This window comes from Ambystoma mexicanum, chromosome 5q (assembly GCF_040938575.1).
Source record: "Ambystoma mexicanum isolate Mex_15411 chromosome 5q, UKY_AmexF1_1, whole genome shotgun sequence".
Classification (NCBI taxonomy): Eukaryota; Metazoa; Chordata; class Amphibia; order Caudata; family Ambystomatidae; genus Ambystoma; species Ambystoma mexicanum.
In genome coordinates this window covers 1,121,528,158-1,121,551,048 of record NC_090933.1, presented here as the reverse complement: position 1 = coordinate 1,121,551,048, position 22,891 = coordinate 1,121,528,158, and the positions used below count along the sequence as shown (strand labels likewise).

Here is a 22,891-nt window from a genome sequence, read left to right as displayed (position 1 = left end):
TAATCTTAGTACCTGAAATTGAAAATCTCTTTTTTTTGTCTTTTTTGTTGCTGTGCTCCTTCCTGCTGAGTCAAAGGCAACCTTTTGTAAATAAGCATTTGCAATAAAAATACAAAATGCTGTGGGACTACTCATGAATGTGCGCAGCCGCTTTATCGTGATATGCGAAGGCAAACGATTGCAGAGCCTAGCTCCCAAGACTCCCACCTACCCAATCATGCGTAGGGAAGGGCAGCTCCCTGATCGACCCGGCGAAATTGTAATCAGCTCAGCCTTGTTCCAGAAGTCATCCAGTAATGAGAGTTGACAACTCCAAGTCAAACGCAAAGGTTTATACAGGGGAGTGCTGCAGGGTGGGGGTGGAGGGGTGGATGGTTGGGCAGCCGCTCCCTCCCCCTAGAAGCCACCCGGGGAAAGCCCTGCTCTAATAACTCTGTAAGCTACTGATAGGCCCTCGTTAAAGGCTGATATGTTGTGGACGAGTGAGCTAATTATTGTAATAAGGCACAGCACCTGGCTAAAATCTCTGCAGCCTGTTTGCTTCCAAGCTGCTGTGCCAGGTGCCTATTAATGGAAACAAATGCGGCTGGGCTGCGACCTATCCAGACAAGTCGATAATCGTGTATCGCTTTATCTTTTTCTCTGCAGCACAGACTTCCTGGGGACGAAGGAGGCCTCCTTGCTGCTGATGGCAATGTTCCTATTAGCTGTGTTTTATCACGGACAGCAGGTAATCCAAACACTTAACTTTTGCCATGTACTATCAGCCATTCCAGCAAAAGTACTTTAGAATGTCAGTTCCCATTTGCATTGAGCAATCGCATCTCCAGCCTCTTGGCAATGTTGTCTCGTGAGCCCCCACCTGACCTACTCAGTATCTAAGTAGTCAAGGTACACATCAATAAACTGTGCACGGAAATTGAATATTGAGCGACCCTTAAGGATATGGCGGAAGGAAATGGAAAATGCTGCCATGCGCCCTGCCTCTTTCCTGCAATATGCCAATCTCACACCCTCCAGTCAAAACAGGTGCCACAATAATACTGCAATCAGTACAATGTTGTGCTGCAAAATGTGCATTTATGCGGCAACATTTTACATTTCTCGCCGCAGTATCCTGTGTTAAAGGCCCGGGTTGCACTCTTAGCTGATGAAAGACCCACGAGGCTGAGGTGATAGGCCTGAGCTATCCTCGTGTCTTCTCCAAGTGTTTAGGTACCTTACCCACCTTTTAAACACACATCCGGGCCATTAATATTATTAGCAGCGCAGACAAAATTCTGTTGTATCGTGCATGCCGGTTTCCTTCGAAAACATAAAATTGCAAACATGGTCTATGGAAAGAGTAAAGTGCGCTCCTTAGTATTTCCATGGTCCTGCTACGGCATCCAGAGACGCCGATGGCAGCGAGCACAAGATGGCAAGTAAATTATTGCAGAGCTGGGGCAAGGGGTGCAGAGCTCTAAGGGTGTGGGTTTAAGGGGGCTGTGCAGGGGGCCAAAGGCATAAGAGCAAAGAAGATGGCAGCACAGAGGAGAGGCATTCTTGGCCAGGATGGAACACGGGCTTTGATTGCTTGAGTCAGCCTGAGCTCCTGGCCATCTGATTGGCTGGTGCTGCTCATTTGGGTGATAACACCAGAGATGATATAGTCTGTCCATACCATGAACAGAATTTAAAGCAGTCCAATGTCTAACAGGGGTGTTAACGGTGGATTCAACAGAAAAACAGATGTTCATGGCTACATCACCTGGAAATATAAATGCATGTGGTTTTAGGTGATTCAAGCAGGCTGCACTTCAGAGCGGCCATCTTGCGGTCTGTTCACTGATTTGTGTGCACAATTTCATAAGGAACAGCAATAACACACCTGTACATCTTTCAGAAGAGCTCAGTAGATAATGCAACATCGAAGAAGGAGTCCCCAATGGGGAGGATTCATCTTTCCTTTCGACCAGATGTTTACGCCATGGCCAATCCTCCCTTAATGGCACAATACACATCTGCAAACCATCCTTTGGGAGTTGTTCAATACCCATCGCTCTTAATTCTGAAATCAAAGGCACTATTGAGCTGAACAATACTGCTTTCCTCCCTCCCATACATTAACAACTCCAGCTACTTAGTTGGAGGCTTGTGCTCCACAAGCACATTGTAATCTTCAAGAACACCCGCATGAGGCGACATATTACAGAAACCTACCACATCTGGGAGTGCAATGTTTAACAGTATATTAAAACTGGAACAAAAATGATGATATTTCAAAGAGAATATTCTTTTACTGCATGTTTGCACCAGTGAGATGTTTCCCTTGTGCAATAACGTTTTCTATTTGCACTATGGCAAACCTTGCACTCTTGCATAAATGCTTTCAAAGAAAATGCTTTTTGCACGTGTGCCATTTTGACCCTAGTGCTAATGCTCTGCAAAATTGCACGTGCACCTGTGGAAACTTTCTGCCGTACGCCCCATGAAACCTGTTTGCACTGTACTGTAGACAAAATACTTCTTTCTGCATAAAACCAGTGCATTGCACGTGTGCATATAATATAGAGCCTGATTTATGGATTCTTCAGTGCAGTGGAAGTCTCCCTGTGCTTGTGTAAATTGACTTTGCACTGCCAACAAATACCCTGATTTACAGAACAGTGCACAGGGTATTTTTGCAGTGTAACTCCCTGATTTACGAAAGTCACTTTGCACTGCAAAGATACCCTTTGCACTGTTTCTCCCTGATTGCGCCATTCTGTAAATCAGGGTGTTTGGTGGCAGCGCTAAGTGATTTTTGTACCAATACAAAGTGACTTTGCACTGCGCTAAGAATACCATAAATCAGGCCCATAATCACTTCTCGTTGATATAAAGTTTCAGACCACAGTTCAATAATACTTCCCCATTATTAGGGAATAATATAATGTACTTGATTATCATTTATTGTCGAATTGACAAATATTCCGTATCAAAACCAACAGATAGTAATACATTTTGGTGACTTTTAATATAGTGTGAATTTTCGAAAGCTGTACATGGAAATACATTATCCTATCAGGGGACAGTGGACGTATATGTCTTGCCTTCTCCATACCCTCCAAAGACACCCTGTATGGGAAGTTTGCTATATTTAGACCAAATTCGAGAAGTCTGTACCTGGTCTTTATCCGTTCCGAAGGCATTGATGTGTGGCTGCTCTTCTGTGAATCATTCGGGATTTTCCCTCTACTCTCATTCCTCACTGTTCGCAGATGTTGCAGCATTACATCTCAAAGTTTTTTTTTTTCACTTGTCATGGGACTTACGCCTGAACCATTTGGCCAAGTAGTGGGTGCAAATCTGCATCTTTTCCAAATGGAGCACAACGGTATGGTCTGCTGCTCTGCAACCTATTATTAGTACTGACCATACTAATCTGGTATGCACATGGTGATCTCGCCAAGGTGCTTTGCATAAAAACATTTCTTATAAAAATGTGAATACCCAACTGAAATTGGCCCTGAATGTATCAACATCTGAAGGATAAAAGGTGTGACGGCTTTAGTGGGATTTAAAGCTGCAAGCTGCAGATCCCACACAGATATAACAAGGAAGCTCTTAACACACAAAAGCTATCCTGCTGGTCCCCAAATGAATATGCACAACTCAGGTGCACCTGGCTGCTGCCTGTCCATTTGCTAGCCTCTGATCTCAAGAGGCAAGCACGCTGTCTTATTAGTCACAACAGGCATCTGTCTCTGAGCTGGCAACACGAATAGTTTCTCCAGCCCTAGGCATTCTCGTTTGGCCCATTGTTCGGAGTAATAGTCGTGAGCTCATGCTACAGGTGGCCTGAGATGCACATTTGAGTCAGCAGTACACATGGACCAGGATTACCCTCCAGGCTGCTGTCTACGGTACAGCTGGTTGATCCACCACATAGATCCATTCAGGAACTTTAGGCCAGCTGTTGTGGCTTCACACACAACGTATCACGGTGGTAGCATTGACTGCTTTATTTCCAGACCATTAATGCTACTTTGGACACACACACACAGCAGTTTCTTCACTGCTCCTTATTGTCTTTATAACTCACAGCAGTTACATTCACTGTTATAGAAATCTCTCATTAATTAATGGCAGTCTCAGCCTATTTACTATTCAGTGTCTTAGTCCCTCTCTATGTGGAGGAGCGCTTGAGAGCGTCCGCTTCCGTCATTTCTCGATCAGTGAATTCATCTCTCCTACTCGCACCTGCGCATTGGACCTCAATTAGGAGTCTCGCAAGGTTACGGTGACTGCTGTAATCTGAGGAGGGTGCATTCAGACACTAACTGCAATGAATACGTAAGTGTTGTGGTGGGTCCCTCACACGGGTGTTGCCCCTTTAACTGTGATGTCTCCCTCCCAGGTGCATTGCCCTTTTAAGATGGGCTATGACTCTGTCATGGCCCAAGTTAATAAAAAGAGCCCCTGCAGGCACGTGAGACAGAACAGCTGCAGATTCCCAAAGAGGAACGACTGAGTCCATGGGCCTCATTATGAATGTGGCGGAAAGGCAACAACGGCGCCGGTAGTGCTACCAGCGCCGTTGTTACCACTCCGCCACATTACGAGTTCTGCTTGCGTGTGCCGGACTGTGTGCCTGGTCTGACCAGGCGTGCAGACTGGCACCCGCGAGCAGAACTCATGATTGCACCAGCACTGTTTTTAACGGTGCCGGTGCAACCATGCTTCCGACCACCATTCTGCCCTATGGGGCAGAATGGGGATCGGGAGGCCAGCCATTCCGGCAGCCACGAATGGGCAATTACCGGGTCCACCAAGCTCGGCATGACCTGCTTGTTGCCCATTCGCGCATGCAGGAAAAAATTCAACTCAGGCGGTAGCCGTGTCCTTAATAAGGGCACGGCTACCGCCAGAGTTGTAATGAGGCCCGTTGTCTCATTTCATGTAGGCCTGCAGGCCTACCAGTGGAGGCACAGGCCTGCATGCCGTGGGACCCTCGTGCCAGCATGGTGGAGCTCCACACAGTCAGGGGCATGGCTGGCTGTACCTCCACCCCAATGGTGCTGATGTTCGTAGCACCATGGGGGGACCTGTCGATGTCAATGGCAGGCCTCCCACCACAGTGTGTGGGACTGTAGAGAAGGAGCCAAGTACCCCCACCTCAAGCATCGCGCCCATGTTGCCTATATGTTGGGAACCAGAGTGTAAAGTACGTGCAGTACCAGTGAAAATACCAATACCCAAGAGAATCCTGGTAGCAAGGTTCCCATTAAGAAAGCCATGCCTGCATACACAACAGTATGATCGTCATTTGAATGAAATGCCAGAAGACGTATGAAAAATGAGCAAAAGAGCAGATTGGTGACGTCATACAAAGTAAGGCTGATACACCCAAAAGAGATGCAGAGACAAAAGAACGTAGACATTCTATAAGCATCAAGAAAGTATCAAAGAAAAGTAACATTTCGCGATCGAGATGAAGATGCTTATGCTACAGAAATGATGAAGATATCAAGTCATTTTACACATGTACAGATACAAAGAACACAAGTAGACAAAGTATTCTTGAAGCTAGCTATATAGTGGATAGATTGTGGCAGGCGCAAACTGGCCGCAAACTGGCCGCTTTGAACTGGAATGATCAGACAAGTTGTTACAAACGTGTGAAAGAACAAACTCCTGTTCTGTAGTACGCCATGGAATGGGGAGTAACTGCCCTTACTGGTACTTGGAATCTGTCTCTAATTCTGGCAGTCCAAGTGCCGGTAACAGTGTTACTGTTTGGGGTTATCCCGCCAGATTTACTGGCCGGATACCACCAAACTTAGAATGAGGTTCATTATCTTTGTTTCATAATTCACTATGCACCACCGACTCCTTTTTAATCAGAAAACCTGATGGAAAGAGATAGCAGAATATTTATATGTGGGTTTTCTAAGTGTAAAGATGAAGAGGCCATTTTGCAGGGGTGACTGGAGCACAACATTTGTGGAACCATGCGTCCGAATATAACATTAGAAAATAACAATAGGATTTTCTCTTAAGTGGTTTTTAACATCACAATAAATAATAGAAGGATATCTGAGGACATACCTGTGCAGCTTTCTAAACGTGTTTTGTTATCTTTTTTTTAAACATACTTGGTCTTTGTAAATATCTTTCGGAATTGCAGATCTTTCACTGACTTTTGCTTCTTGTGTCACTTTGTGAACATTGCTGGTTATCACATGTACACATTTCTTGGGTTGGGAGACAAATAGAAAAGGGCCTGCAGTGGTTAATTACAGTGTGAAAATTTTGAAGAAGGTAAATTTGTTCCAATCGACAAAATGTATCATATTTATGTGAGAAATGTATGTGAGATGAGGCTATGTATGCCTGGGGGGTTCTTAGGGGGAAAGGATCATGGGGTATGAAGGGAGGACATGGAGGGACCTCCATTAAAAAAAGCTGAATCACAAAGCATCAGAGCGACTCAACGAAACGTACCATGTTAAAACATGTCACACTTTAACCTAGAAAATATTTCTAGAACCTAGAAAAGATGTAGAGCCTAGAAAAGATGTCTAGAATATTTGGATCAATGGAGGATTATGTGAGAAAAGAATGTGGGTTCTTTGAGGATTTGGGGTGCATGCAGAGCATGAGGACCTATGAGGTTCTGCAGGAACTGATTAGGGTTCATTTCAAAACCTGCTTTAGGTTGCGAAGGGTTTAAAAGCAGGTTTCAGCCAATGAAGGTCATGATCTGTTAAAATTAAATCAAACCTTGCAAGCTTCATTACCAGCTGTGAGCTGTTATAGGGTGGTACGTGAATCTCAATAGGGTGGTATGTTTATCTCACTTGAGGTCAGAAGCTAATGAGCAAAGGATCTAAAACAGAGGTTTCAAAATCGATGAAGTATTGCAAATATCAATAGCCTGAAGAAACTGAACAGTGATGCGAAGGCTATCTCTAACAAACAATTCACAGTTATTTTGGCCTTTTTGCTCATGGAAAACAGGCTATGTAGAAATAAGCAATCAAATACAGATTTCGTGTGTGCAGAGTATATAAAGAAATTCTCTCCTACTTAAATGAATGAGTCTATGAGGCGTGCAAGGCAATTCATTTGAAAAAAATGTATCTATGCATCTCTCAGATTTGACATAAGTCGTGCAAATCTTGCCTATACCCAGTCCGGTGTTCACTGATGAATCTGTTTTCACTGATTGCATGGCATCACCCTGCCAATAAAATCAGCATCAGTATATCGATGACCCTTTATATGTGTTTTTGTGGATTTATTACGACATAATCTGAATGTGTGAATGGATTGAAGTTATCAAAACTACTGGGAAGTACAATCCTTTCGGCTTAAGTTAATTTCATTTACAACAACTAGTTTAGAGACGAGTTCTTCCATTGCATCCCTGCTTTTTAGCCTTCCTTTGGCCAACATTCCCTAGCAAGGGTCCATAACTTCTTTCCCAAACTAGGATCTCCCTCAGTGTCCATATTTTCAGAAGCAAATGACTTGTGCGCAGCTCCATCTGTATAGTCTACCGAGATCATTGTTACTAATGTTTACTTGAGGACTTGTTAATTCTTGCTTCCAATACTTTGCTCTGCGACTTGTAAAGCGCACTTTTGCTCCAAAGGTAGGTTTGCGGTGTAGCATCTATAATAGAAATAATGATAGTACACCTGGACAGAGCTATCAGTCTGCAGCAAAGTCTGCCAGCTCTCCATGAGTAGTGTGTCCTTCAACTATTTAAATCTTCGCTGTACAAAGATGAAATATTATGGCATTTTAATAATTTTGAACGTGCAATGAGAAATCTCTGTGGCCATTCAGTCCATATCGACTGGAGAAAGTCTTGGAGTTTACCCATCTGGAGAAACTCTTGGATGTTACAGTTTCCTTAGTCCCGTTGCAAAGTATAAAGAAATGTTAAAACGTGCCAGTGGAATGTTTATTCCCAAATATACGATTGATCCGTCTCTTCACTTTGGATTGAAGGTTTGGTGTCACTCGGGGAAAATAGAACTTTAATGTTTGGAGTCAAAGCTGTGGAAACACTTGCTACTTGGGTCTAAGACAAAGCCGCATCAGATGACATACTTACATTTGTTTGGTTCTGTCACTGAATGTATAATCATGAGCATTAAAGCTGCATGGATTATTGAATTGTTCATCTGAAGTAACACAAGAGCAGACATCTAAGCAGTTTAAGACTGAAATATGTTTCCAAATATCCCAGGAAGCATCTGTTTAGGATCCGGCTCACCAGAGTGCCAACCCTTCTATAATAGAATGTGTTTTGACTTATCGGGCGGGTGAAGGATCTCACCAATATTCTGTCCAATTAGAGAGACAGTGATGAGAGATAACTTTATATTACCATGCTTCCACTATGTTCCAACATGCCAGGGGAAACGTGACTCCTAAGGGATTCCACAGGAGGAGCATCTGGGTAGGGTGGGTGGGCTGGTGATTGAAGCAACACTTTCTTCTAACTGGTACATTGGTTAACTATCTATTGAGTTGAAACTGTTTTGATCACATTTGTGTTTTTTAATATGTATGGTTTTATTAAACTAGATGCTAAATTTAAATGAAATAAGATTTTGTTTTGCGCTTACAGCTGCGTAATCCTGCTGCCCTTGTGGACCTTCTGTCCTATGCTCTCATTGATCCCGTCTGCAAGCTTGCATGTGCCTCTTCAACACTCTCTTATTAACCTCTCCCCAAATGAGCACATTCCATGCCTCCTTCAAGCATGTATTCAATATAGAAAAACACACACTTGTGCCTGCACTGCTTTGCGCCAAAGTAGGTAAAAGAACAATTCTCATTCCGATTGGTTAGTTTTATCCATTTTTATTTTGTTTGGAAATTTAGGGTTTAGCCCTTTTGGAGACACGTGTTTCGGCGTTCGCACTCCGCCTTTTTCAATCCGGGCTATTTACAAAAGAATACAAAAAGACACAACACCAAAATAAGGTTCAAAACGTTAAAGACCTTCTATTTTTTATTTTTTTTTAAACTCTGTTGAAAATCGTGACTTTTTTTGTGCTTAAAACCCACATTTTCAAATTTCTGAAACACAATTTTATGAAACACAATCTTTGAAATAAAACCCCATCACACCTTGTGCATCTTAGTGATCCTTATTCTCTCTGAGCATATTTATGTAATCAAGGGCTCAGAAGTGTGTGGGGAGAGCTGGGGGTGCAGTTGCAGGGGAGGGGTGGTTTCCCTTGTCGTGTGATTGGTCTCAAAGAAAAAGTTCTTGGTATGTCTTACCCTTTACAAGATTCTCTATTGTGTATAGTTATAACAAGTCCTGGGTTCAATCCCACCTATGCAAAAGATGACATGAATGTTTTGATCATTCGATTTTAGATTGATTCATACTTCGAAAAATAATTAAACAGTTAGTCCATACGTTTTTTGCTTTTCCACTTAAGTATTTTGCATATGAAAAAATAAGTGTGTATTTGCACTGTTTTACCGTTTGCTCCTTCCTTAATTCGTAAAGACAAAATGTATTTGGGTTTCCAATTTAAAATATTTTACATTTGAAAAAATATACGCGCCGCGTGCTTTGCTATTCCTGTCCCAAATCGCAAATTGTATTAACTAAATAAGGTGGCGAAGAATCATTTATGCACTTGAAAACCATACACAGGATTTTAAATTCTATTCTCTGCCTAACCGGTAGCCAGTGAGACATTTTAGGAAACTTGTGGATAAGTCTAAAAGTTGTGTTTGGAGCATTTTGTAGTCTATTAAGTTGCTTTACTTGAATGACAGCTAACAAGCTGTTTGCATAGTGCAGCCTGGAATTTGTTAACCAGAGAGCCCACCACTACAGCATTATCTGATGAGGGAATATATGGAGGGGCGTGCTGGAGCAAGCAAAGGATGAAGAAAACAGATTGTACAATTGCTCTGGCCCTAGGTTTGACTACCAGATGCATCCTAAGTTCTGTACTTTAGCCAGAAAAGTCATAGGGAGATCAAATACACATGGGGGACCAATCGGTGTGAACTCCCCAATAATATGTTTAGGTTCGAGCAAAATAAGCTCTGTCTTGTTTGGATTTAGTTGGAGCTTATTGGTGGTCATCCACTGACCTGCTTCGTTGGGTCACTGTACTATGTTATGCAGTGACGCTACAGACTTCCCAACCGTCATTTATATCTGAGTGTCATCTGCATATGAATGGTAGCAGAGATTGTACTTCGTAAAAATTGCCATATCTGGTTGAATGTTGATGTTAAATAACAATGGGGATACGGAGGAGCCTTGAGGAACTCCACAAAATACTGGGATAGAGTTGTAAATATGACTCCCATTTTAACACATTGAATGCAATTAGTCAGAAATGTCTGAAACCATTTTAAGAGATTTCTAGAGACACTAGCAACCTCTGACAGTCTAACACGCATGGCATCTGAGTCTACAGTGTTGAACACGCTGATGAATCTAACATAAACAGCAGTGTCAATTCACCTTCATCTGAATGTTGTAATATATCATCCCACACCGACATCAGAGTGGTCTCCGTGTAAAAGATAGGAGTCGGACTGAAAAGTGTCCATAACATGTGACTTTTCCACATGCTCTTGAAGGTGAAGAGTAACTACTTTTTCCAATATTTTAGCTGGCCAGGGTACACCAGCAACATGTGGATATTTTTAACAATGGAGTGAACGTTGGTAGCTTCAACGCTGGTGGCACAGGATCTTATTCCTATAATAAGTTTAAAAATGTTGTCATGAATGGTTCAACTTCAACAAAGAACAGGTTTACCCATATTTAGCAGCTGACTATAGGGCACCTCAATTTTACTCACAAGGTTTTGCGACTCAGCAACGCAACAACAAACAAGGACTGACTTTCTCAGACACCAGCAATTTGTCAGGAGATGAATCCGTTCAGTCAAATCCACCCTCTATATCATCGGGGTCGTCATCCTTGCCTTCTGGACAGAGTGTTTCTTTAGATCGACGTGAAGGCCATATATGCAGACTGGGGCGGAATATGAACAACTACTATGTAGGCCACATACAGATGTTCAATACCCATCAACGGGGTAACCCACAATAATATCCCCGGTTTTCAATTCATCAGACCATGTTTTGGCTTACGCTGAAAAACAAATTCTAACAAAAGGTCTAGGTTTTATACCCACACAAACCAATTCTTTGGGCAATCTAGAAATTGAGTTAAGAAAGTTCTTTCGATTGATTCTATGGATAAAGAAGACCGACCTAATACCTCGATTACCAACTTTAAACCAAGATCCCTCTTTAAACCTAGAGACAACGAGATTCCACTGGAAATTTTGACATTTGAATGGATGGTACTTCGCAACCTCCCCACAATAATGAAAGAAAGACCCAATTTCAGATTACATCAAAATTTGACTCAGGAGGAAAGAAAGGCATTCACAAGTTTGTCCACCAACAAAAACATTGTAATTAAAAAAGCTGATAAGGGTGGAGGCATAGTTATCATGGCCCAAGAACTGTACACTAACATGGGTCTAAGTCTAATAGAGAATACCAACCACTATGAGAAAATTAGGTCTGAAATTCAGACTTTCTGCAGTAGGGGTATAGAATGCGGTTTCCTCACCATGGATAAGGTTGCCTTCCTGACACCAGATGATTGACAGATTCCAGCTATATACGCAAATCCCCCAGGAAGACCCATAGTATCCTTATGTGGATCGATCACAATATCTACATGGCTGACTTCGAGGCACAATTTATTTGGCAGAACAATCCTTTCTCACAGCAAATTAGAACATGGCCTTGTTATATCGATGACATCTTCTTCATTTGTTGAGGGGGAACCAACAGTCTAAATACCTTCATTGAATGGTTAAATACACAAGACTCTAATGTAACCTTCTCTAGTCAATCAGACAGAACCTCACTTCCATTTTTGGACGTGAATATCAGTCACTATCAATGCAAAATATATACCAGCCTTTTCCAGAGGAAACTTAAAGGAATATTCTGTTGATGTACTCTATTCAACATCCTGTGGCTTTAAGTGACAATTTACCCTATGGGCAGTTTTTAATTCGGCGGAACTGCACCTTTAATGATGAATATACACAACATGCACAAATATTGTCGAGAAGGTTGTCAGAACTAGGGTATCCTCCCAAAGCCATTAAGCAAGCTGCCAAAAGAGCATGTTTTGCCAACAGAGACTCCCTTCTGACCCCGAGGAAAAAAGATTCAGAACAGACACAAATTGTCTGTGTTACAGCTTTTTTTCACCAGACCAACAAGATCAAAACTCTTATAAAAAATTTTGTAATTTGGTGACCAGCACCGGATGTACAATGGGCTCACCACTGTTTGCCTTGAAGCGCAACCGGAATGTCTGTGACAGTCTAGTCCATTCTAGATTTAAGTCTCTCACTTCACGCTTCCAACAAAATACTCTTCAGGCATCTTGGAACCACAGATCAAGTCCTCTAGTGGATCATTATCCATGTGGAAATTGCAGCCTTTAACAATTCACTTCATAATCCAAGACCTTTACACAATACATCTTTGTATGGGAACTACGTAAATTCACCAACTGACCAGTCAGAACGTGTTGTATAGCATTGAAGGCCCATGTAATCTACTATATTTAGGTATGATAAGTGGGAAAGATGTCATAAGAATCAGTGAACATCGATCTCGGATTTGCATGAAACCCGAATCTGCACCTCTTGTTGCACACTTGTTGGCAGCGCAACATTCAGCTGATGATATGATTTGGACCATACTAGATCAAATTCAACATGACAATTGCAATTTTTCAACCATTAATATACTCTTAAAATTAGAACAGAAATGGATATATCGGTTACAGACCCATATCAATGGTCTCAATGAAGAATTACAGTGGCCTCTACTTCTGAATTAAATGTTTGAACATGTATTAGGAGCCTTGCATGTCCTTGTTCTTTTATTTTTTTTGTTTTTTTCGGGACCACTAGCGACCAGAATTTTTCCATTACAAACTCGGCAGGTATGGTCTTTTGCTAGTCTGGTCCACCTCAGTCCTCTTTCTATTCCCATGATGCATGAATCAAACACCAATCACGTATCAGCGTCAATGTGTCATTGACTTTGGTTATGGTGCCACAAAGAGTAACACTTGAGCAGCCCAACGGGAGACCCGACAAGCACAGCAACACTGCAAGCAGACATGCCGCGGTAGCAACATTAGGTAAAGGATTATCTACATGCACTCCACCGATTTTCTCATAGGTTCAAATGATTCATTCACTTCTTCATGTGCAGTTCAATCAATTTAAGAAGTTGTGTGCCATTTTTACAGGAACGTGGCAGATTTTAATTCATTAACAGGGCATGTGGTACAGTGCTCAACAAATACAGATACAGTGCATTCGGCACTCAGTTGCACGGTTGGATTCCACCGTCTGCTCATCCAATAGCCCGCATACAGGTACATAGTGAATGCTCAGTGCCTTGCTGTTTTTTATTCTGAATGTTAAACTACATGCACCAATGCAAACTCCATTTAGACTTAGTGTGCAGTTCAATCAATTTAAGAAGTCGTGTGCTTCTTTACAGCAACGCTTTAGACTTAGACTCATTGACAGCGCACTTGACACAGCGCGCAATAAATAGAGACACGGTGCACACTGCACTCCTTTCCACTGTTGGAATTCACAGTTGTTGGCACAGTCTGTGCGTCAAACAGTCCGCAATCAGTGTCTTGTTGTGTATTATTCTCTAGTGTTAAACTATACACACTAATGCAACCTCCTTTTCGACTTGGTGTTATCCATGAAGGATTGCCAGCAGCTATCCTATGGTTTACAGCAGCTGTTTCAGGTGACAATTAACTGTGTTTCGAGTTTTCCAGTTGAAACCACTGGTGCATGAGTGCCTCTTTCCACTAACCCTCCACCCCTTTCTTTGGGTGATCACCAGTGACATTCAGACGAAGTAAAATCAGGGCCATCTACCCCAGATCCTTTGTCGCCTTTGCTTCATTCACAGCTAGTATCTCAGTGGTTTTTGTTACATCCCTCTGGTCCATCTCTCTTCCTTGGTCGGATCTCCCAAGTCAGGGTTCTTCAAGGGTAGACCGTCATGTTCACAGAGCAATCTTGGTTTTGTGGTGACCTTTCAACCTTTCCTTCCTCTTTTCAAACTCCTTTCGCATGCCAGAGGTGTATATTGGCCCGTTTGTGCAGCTTTTCTGCGGACGAACAATTTTAATGTTTGTACTTTTTTTCGTCTGAGCATAAATTATTCATTCCCACCACTTTCCATCCACTTCGTCCTGATGAGGCCGGTCCGCAAATCATCTTAAGGACCTTTGGTTAAAGCCAAAACTCGAGTCGACGAAGATACTGGATATGTGTATCTCTAAGAATTAGAGACTTGGTAATAAAACAACTGACGGTTATACAATGATTACACAGCACTATTAAATAGTACACTTGTAGATAACCTTTTGGTTTCAAGTATCCAGTCTGTTTTGTTATGTATGATTTTAGTCTGTGATTTTGATAACGGTTGGCAATGTTATGTATGTTTTGTGGTATGTGTGAGTGGTGTGAGAGTAGCAGCTGTGTCTGTTAATAGTAGGCTAATATTGGCAAATTTGCTTGGCAATTTAGCACTGAAAAATATTGCTTTACGTGATTTATGTTATGTTTGTTTGAATTGTTTGAACAATGATGTGAATGAGAATAAAGAAATTTAGTTTCACATGCATTTAAAGATTGCTTTTTGAAAACTTGGTATGCATGGCTAGAGGGCATTGTACTTTACAGACCTAGTTATAGGTTACCTAGTGCCCTAACCCCTGATAAGCTTTAGCTTTCACTACCTTTTGTTTTTGGTGCAAGATAAGTGCCATGCTGCCTAGGAATACATGCTGGAATTATATAAAATGCATGCATTGTAGGCTTCAATCTCTGCATCAGCATAGTGATAGTATCAATAGAGACCATTAAAAAACCTAAAATAGCACAGACAGTACCCTCATGATTTGCTTTTGCCTTTTCTGTTTCCTTGTGTCACTTGCTTACGTGCACATTATTTCCTTCCGCTCTCTCTCAAATTTGTACCGCTGCTCCACATGCTCCCTATGCCTTATTTTGGTTTCACTAATTTGAGCCTAATGTCCCTATGCTGTGTGATGTATGCCTCTTTCTTCACATTTTGCCCTTCCCATTAACCTGGCCATCCCTGATAAGTTCCTTCCCTTTTCATTATTGTTGACAGTCAATATCTGTTTAGTCTTTAAAGTGCTTTCTCTCAGCACAGAAAACATCCTATATACATCTTGCTGTATACCCCTGTACCATTTACCCCTGACAACTTTTTACAGTATTATGGTCACATTTTTCCCACCACTATATCTAAGTCTATCATAAGACTGGAAGGCTCAGTAGGGTGATCATTTCTTTGTCTGCTATCCCTTTGATTGGGGAGGTGAACATCGATATTAGTGTGTCGTTTTCGCATCTTCAGTGTGAAATGTAGGCCAATTTTGACCAAAGTTTTTATCTTTTTAACTTTCACTGCCTATTTTTGGTACTTGAGCAGCTGTAGGTATATATTGTTTGCTAAGTTTGCTCATGTTCTTTCTACAATAGCATTTCTGACCCTCAAGCAATAAAGTGGCCCAGGCAAGGATCCAATCTAATGAGTGTTCCTCTTGATAAACCCACATCAGAATGTTCAGGATAATATCAGGGAAGAATAAGCGTATGCATTCCTAAAATACCCTCTGTAAATCAAAGTGACAAGCTGTTCCAACCATCTTGAAAAGTGAGTGTCGAAGCCATCCTCCTGGCTATCGCTCGGAGACGCTCCATGCACGTTGCTGATAAATATGAATTCCAGGCAGTGTGGTGTTGATTGTTATAGGGGTTTGAAGAAACTAGAATGCTCTACTGCAAATTTTCAGCCACAAATTCAATGCCCTTTCACTGGCTGGTTTCACTGGCTGGAAGGAGGGGTTGAGCCGCCAAGTTAAGACTCAGCAGGGATGAACAGAGGCGAGCTGTGTGCAAGGCTAGGGAAAACAACAGGACTCGCTGAGGGCATTGCAGCCATCACCGCATAGTAGCCTGATATATTATGTTTTTACATGTCTGGAATGCACCATGGAGTGATAAATGTATTTGATAAGCCATCTGAATAGATATGAATGGGCTACAGAGCTAATTTAATACATGCATTGGGAAACCCCCCACACAGCTCAATTTAGCTACTTAATACTGAATTCTTTCAGGACAACAGTACCAATGCAACACAAAAGAACCCATTTATTTTAAACAGTCTACTTTATTCCCTTGATGTCTCTTTGACATGAAGAATCGGTTTGTGTTTTTAGAGCATTTATGGGCTCTCTTCATGAATAATGCACTGTGTGGCTATAGCAAACAATGGCTACAAGCATGTGCCGGTTTCACATCATTTCTGTTGTGCATCCTTTAGTCTTCAAAGCATCAAGGCAAAACCAAATATGTTTGGCTCACATCTAATTGCTCTGTAGTAATTGTGGGCTTCCACTTATATTATTTATAAAGCTAAAATCACTCCGCTCTTCCTGAGCAGCGCACATGTGATACAACACGCCCCACAGCATCTTTCCAAGCAATTCTGTCTGTATTCCTGCACTTGGCATTGCTGTCCTCTTATATAAAGTAAATGAAGTGTGCACAGACACACACACACCACACTATCTCTCTTTCTCTCTTCCAAGTGTAAGAGAAACCAAAGCAACCACCATCTGATGTTTATGTCAGTGAGTTCACAGGGGGTTGTTAATCCCCACATTGAGTTGATTTGTTTTAGGCATCTGCTTTATATCAGTTATGAGTTTATGTTTTCTTTCAATTTCCAATCACGCTGAATCATTTTCCGGGATAGTTTTCTGGTGAAGTCACATCCTTCCATATTTCCTATTCTACCGATAGTTGAGTGAGGATCTGTGTGGCATGAGCAGGTCAGATGCCATTATGTACAGTGCTGTCAATATTAACCCCTTACCCTGCCCTCATGCCCTACGTTTCAAGTTGGATCTACATTGTATTATTTTGTTTAATTGAAGTGCCTTTTTGGTGTCAATGGAGTTTTTCTCAGCATCTGTATTTTGTACACATACACTGATTGAATCATCGGCACATATGTTGGAAGAAATTCTATCCTTCTATGTGTAATTTATTATAAACTAGTGCAAAAACCTGTGTACATGGGCCAAGGTTGTGTTGAGTGGAGGTTTTTGTTAAATTTCCTTTAAGTGTCTTAATCAAATGAATTTCTGTTTATATGTTTTTTTAATACATGTTCTTAGTGTATGCAACTTGAAGTATGCTGTCAAAGTGGTATCCCTGTCTTGGGCCTTTTTTGCAGCTAATTGTATGTTATCATTGCTGAAATACACATTTTGTTTGCCTGGAAGATGAACTTGAAGTCTTATTATTGTATATGTAGCAACAGCTCCCTCTAGCGATGGTAACAGGCAAAGTGGGCACATGACAGCTTCGGACAAACTTACATCTGGCCTTTTATTGTATAGTATGATGTGATGGCGCAGATAGAGTGACAATTTAATCACTGCTACTATCTTAATAGGGAATGTAACAACCAGGGCAATAATGTCATTACCCCTGCCTCTTCACCCATGATGGAGCACCATCTTTTGGACTTCTTCAGACCAATGCAGCTCTGGGCATAATCTGTTAAAATTGACCACATATACAATACATGACTTGGTTTATAACTGTATTATTATACATTCATCAAACTAAATTAGGCTGATAACCTCTGTGCAAGAATCATTCCTAAATCCTGATTGAAGCTGTAATCATTTTACCAAATGGTCATATTTCAGCAAAATGTTGTATTTATTCATTCATTTATTTATTTCACTTATAACGTGTGCAAGAGCCCAGGGGCTTCAAGGCGCTGTTACAACCAGTTGCTCATGATTAGCTTCCAATAGCAGTGGAGGAAAAGGCAGTAGATACAGTGTAGTCAGGCAGATTATTCAAATAGCAAGGTTTTCAGAGCTTTGTGAACCAGCCAGTAGGACAGTTCAGCTTTTAAGTTAGGAGGCAGGGCATTCCAATGTTTGGCTGTCATTTACGGGAAACTGGAGCCACCTGCTCTCTTGATCCTGAATTTGGGTTGGGCAGTGCAGTGTGAGTAGGGAGTTCTCGTTGGTCTGGAGGAGTGGACTCTGGTGATGTTCTGGGAAAGGTAGGAGGTGCGGAGTTGGAGAGGCATTTGTGTATAATGGACAAAGTTTTAAAGACGATTCATTTCTTTATTGGTAGCCAATGTACAGCTCTCCTGTCAGCGGAGATATGATCTCTTTTAGGGATGCTGAGAGTTAATCGGAACACATTATTTTGGATGACTTGGAGCTTCAGGATGTTTTTTGGAGATTTGCGCACAAAAAGGGCATTGCAGTAGTCCAACTTTGAACCAATAACTGCCTGGGTAATAGTGAGGCAGCTCTCTGTGATGAGGAAGGGTTTAGCAGCATTGAGTAATTTGGCTGCATAAGCCACTGAGGAGGCTATTGTGTTTACTTGCCGTGACATCGAGAGCATAGAGTCCAAGTAGACTCTGAGCATCTTGACTGATGTCGACACTGGGATTGTAGTGTCCTCAATGAGGAAGGTAGAGTATTGGTCACTGAGATTCTCGAGCACAGCTGGGGCTCCTACCAGTAGGATTTCAGTCTTTTCCCCATTTAGGCACAGGTGGTTCTCCACCATCCAGGCCTAGATGGTTGCAAAAGTGACTTTAAGCATGGTGGGGTCTTTGATAAAATTGCTTTTGAGCGGGAGTAGGATCAGCATATCTTCGGGATAGTTGGTTTCGGCTACACCGCCAGCATCAAGGATGTTGAAGAGAGGTCTAGTAAATATGTTGTATAGGGTAGGAGGTATGCACGTGCCTTGAGGAACACTGCAGCTGATGGGAGTCGGAACGGAACTGGCAGTCTCAGCAAATACTTTCATGACTCTTCCCTGTATGAAAGAGGCTAACCAAGCTGTGGCACTGGAGGAAAAATTGCCCGCGGTCCTTAGGTGGTGGCAGAAGATCTTGTGGTCTACCAGGCCAAAGGCCGCTGAAAGGTCTAGGTGGAGGAGGAGTGCAGGCTTGCCCGTGTACCTGATCTCATACAGTTGTTTTTTTAGATCCAAAAATCAGATTCTGTACTGTGGCCGGCGGGGAATGCCCGATTGCCTCATTCCCAAAATCTGGTGGGTTTCAAGGAAATGTTGGAAATTTAAGGTAGACAGCTCTGTTGAGTATTTTCAGAAGGAACAACACTGTAGTGATGGGTCTGTAGTTATTAGGTTTGGTGGGGTCCAGCGTAGGTTTTTTCAGAAGCAGTAGCTCCCATGCTTCCTTGAGGCTGGCGGGCACAAGGCCTGAGGAGAAGGAAGCATTTATTAATGATAAGATTCTAGTCTAATGTCCATAATCTATCAACAGGTTTGGTTTCCTCACACTAGGCCCCTTTATTCCAATCCCTCAAAGTCTCATGATATTGAAAGCGCATGGACACTATTGTTTCAGGACCTTGAAGGATAATCTTGAAGATGAGTTGTCCTCTTTCGCTGTGTATTCATAGGTTGCCCACATCCCTATTAGAGCAAGAATTAGTGGCTCAACCCTTGCCCTTGTGGATACCTTTAACAATTATACCAGGAACTCCCCCCGCTTGAGTGCTTTTTGGACTTAAGTCATAATCACCTACCATCTAAAGCCACCCTTCGTGGCAGGAGACGGCAAGAACCTCTAGCTTCTCCTTTGAAGATGGGAGCCCACTACATGCTCCAGTTTGTTTTTTGGTTACAGATGAAAGCCAACAACAGGTTGTGTTGTTTTCCTTTAGAGATGGCATCCCAAAACAGGCTTTGGTTACTCCTTTGCAAAGACATAGTCCTGCCCAAAGTTCTGGGTATATAGCCACCAGCAGGATGAACATCCTCCTCGTTTGGCTTTCATCAGGGTCCCTAAGCAGGCTGTGTGCACACTGCCTCTCTTACAATATCACTAATTGTGTTGCTCGACTCAGCAACTCAGCAGTCTTCTCCTCTCATCCAACCTCTCTTTCTGTCGATTTCTCTCTGACCCTCATCCATCTATCTCGCTCTCTCTTTCTTCCTCATGGTATGGTTTCAGCCTCCCAGCCAAGGGTCAGAACGGGGGCTTTACCACATGGTGAAGCTGGAGGATGCCATCTTCCCCCAACAGATGTGTTTCCCTGCCCCGCCCACCTCCCAACACCCCCACCTCCTTTTTACACATATTGAGCCCCCAACCCACTTCCCTTCCACTGCTGTCCATCGCTGGCGCCGGGAACAATAGTGATCCCAGACTAGCCACCATGGACATGTACAAGGGACTACGTGTAGTTCCCTACTCCCCGATCCATGGTGGTCATTTTACGTTGTTGTTTTTTAAAGTTGAGAAATGGCTATCATGTTGTTTCTCGATAAAAAAAAAGCACAAGTAGTTCCCCTTTCTTCGCTCGGGCTTCTGACTGGCCCTGGGCATTCCCCAACCCGAAAATGCCCCCGCTGCCAGGTGATATTGCCTAATTATGATACCTGATGCATTCTGCACAAAAATCATGAACGCTGACTTCTGTGCGTGAGCGACACTGACTTCTGTTTTCCACCAGTGCCATCCTCTGACACTCCTAGCCTTCGGGACACTTGGCGAAAATATCCACCGCTCGGCATAAGGGCTCACAGAATGGACACTGTCTGTTAGCTCTACTTGATTATGTGCTTCTTAAAGAGGTATTACATGATTCTATTTTCCACTAACATACCCTCTTGGGGATATGCGTGGAACCCTGCATTTCCCTCAGCGCAATACATCTCTGTATAATCGATATGGGAGGGACATTCCAGAAGGTGTTGGTCACAGGGGATTCTGCTGTTGGGGCTTGGGATGGCCGTGTAGACTAAAGGAAGTGCTCCAAATGATACTCCAGGGGTCTCATCATGCATAGGTGGCTTTCCCTGGACAAGAGTCCCCAAGGGCTGCCCAGAAGCCCCTAGGTGTGTCTCTGTCCAATTTCACAAAAGTGAACTTCAAGCAAACACACTATGCTACCCAAGTTGGGCAAGGGTGCTATGCTACCTGACTGTAGCTAAAACATGAATTCTCTGCAAGCCATTTGCTAAGATGAGAGGAATGTAACATTGATTGCCATGATGGGAGGCCAGCAGGCTTCACAGTAGCCGAAAAGCAGGGGAGTCGGTGCACCTGTGAAACCGTTACCCGGTATTAAAATCACATGATAGTATATGCTGAATAATCACTTTGGCCATGCTTCTTTAGTGTACAGACCGGTCAGATAACTCAGTGAGGTAAGCGTTTGCTGCTGAGATCTCTATTTGATTTGTATGGCACACACTGGAAACTTCAGAGAGCCATTGCAGTCCTTCATCCTGCCTATATGGATAAAGTAAGTGATAGTATATTTGCAAATAGTAATGCCTGGTGGTTACATGAGGTTAAACAGCTACAAGTTAATTATTTGGATTGGTGTTGCTTATTTCATGACATATTGGCTTTATTCATGAACAAGACTAAAAAAGGGGGAAGCAAGTCACAGAATACTTTATTAATTATTAAAGTAATACAGCTGAATTTGAAAAACAGGCATGATGCAATAAAATATTTCTGGTCAGAGAGCAGAATAAACACAGGTTAATAATACAACCGCCTGCTACCAGATGGCAATGGCACCAACATTGGCAAGTCCATATTTAGAAACATACGCGGTTCAACTGGTTGTATGTCTTTTTTATCGAATTTAGCTGGTCCAATTATTTTTGTTCACATTATTCTTACCGCATTTGTTACCACATAATGTAGGGAACCACACACAGTACCCATCCTCACTCCACCATCTGCATTTGGGTGGTAAAAAACTGAAAAGAAAAAAATAGAACACAAAACATTCGATCCAGTTGGGGAGGGGTCAGGTAAAATGCTCACTACCTGTGCAGTTCCTTCAAACCTCACCGCACGGTAAACTTGTGGCATTAAAATATGGTCATTGAATTATCTGGAACAACAGTGGTGCTGATGAGAAATGGTGCAGCGGGTGAGAGGCTGAAAGTCAGAGGCTCCTATTGGGGTAAAGAGAGGAGCGGTTCCTGGTGAGGCTTTGTTAGGTCCTTTCTTTCCCTGCAGCGTGCCCTGTATGCATGGAATGCTGTGAGTGGGGATGTTATGTTCTGAAGGGTTCTCTGAATGCCAGTTGAGAAGATGGGGTGACTGAAAGAGGATGCCGGTGGATGTCTATCATGTAACTTACTGATATGTCCTAAATGTACTCCTATGCCATGTACTTGGAACTGGAACTCATTAAAGATGTCCCATGTTCCTACACCGGTGTCAGTGTCCTGCTGGGCCAGGACCCCGTCTTAACACGATTCTCAGCGGCAGTGGCACAACATGGCATAACATCAGCAATTCTTTACCATCACCTAAATGGTTGGGTATGTAACCCAGGTAGACGGGCCCCCTTCCCTGCCTTAAGACTAAACAGATGTCCTTTTCAATTTTACATTCTAATATTCTAAGTCTAAATAGTTCATGCAAATTAAAGAGTTGATTGTTTTGTCCAGTGTGTGCATGATCAAGTCTCTTGATGCTCCAGCATGTGAGTGGCGGCGAGGATAATGGAAACATATCACCCGCCAGACGTGGATTCCTCTATCATTGTCCCATATTTGTAATGTATTAATAGAGTCATTTAAAGAATGGAAGAGGAGAATGTATACCCTCCTGATTTAATTCCCTACCTGCTGCTTATACATTAGCAAACCAGACCGTTCATCGAGCGCTAAGCAGTTCAATAGAGTGATAC

General features: G+C 42.5%; 1 protein-coding gene across 2 annotated transcripts in view; it reads left to right on the top strand.

Annotated features, from left to right (window-relative positions):
* ADCY8 (adenylate cyclase 8) overlaps positions 1 to 22,891 on the top strand; it is a 1,651,787-nt gene that overhangs the window by 1,420,318 nt on the left and 208,578 nt on the right. For both annotated transcript variants that reach the window (XM_069621638.1, XM_069621637.1), the window contains one exon: positions 649 to 730. In XM_069621638.1, the coding sequence (XP_069477739.1) occupies positions 649 to 730 (82 nt within the window). The remainder of the gene's footprint in view (positions 1 to 648; positions 731 to 22,891) is intronic.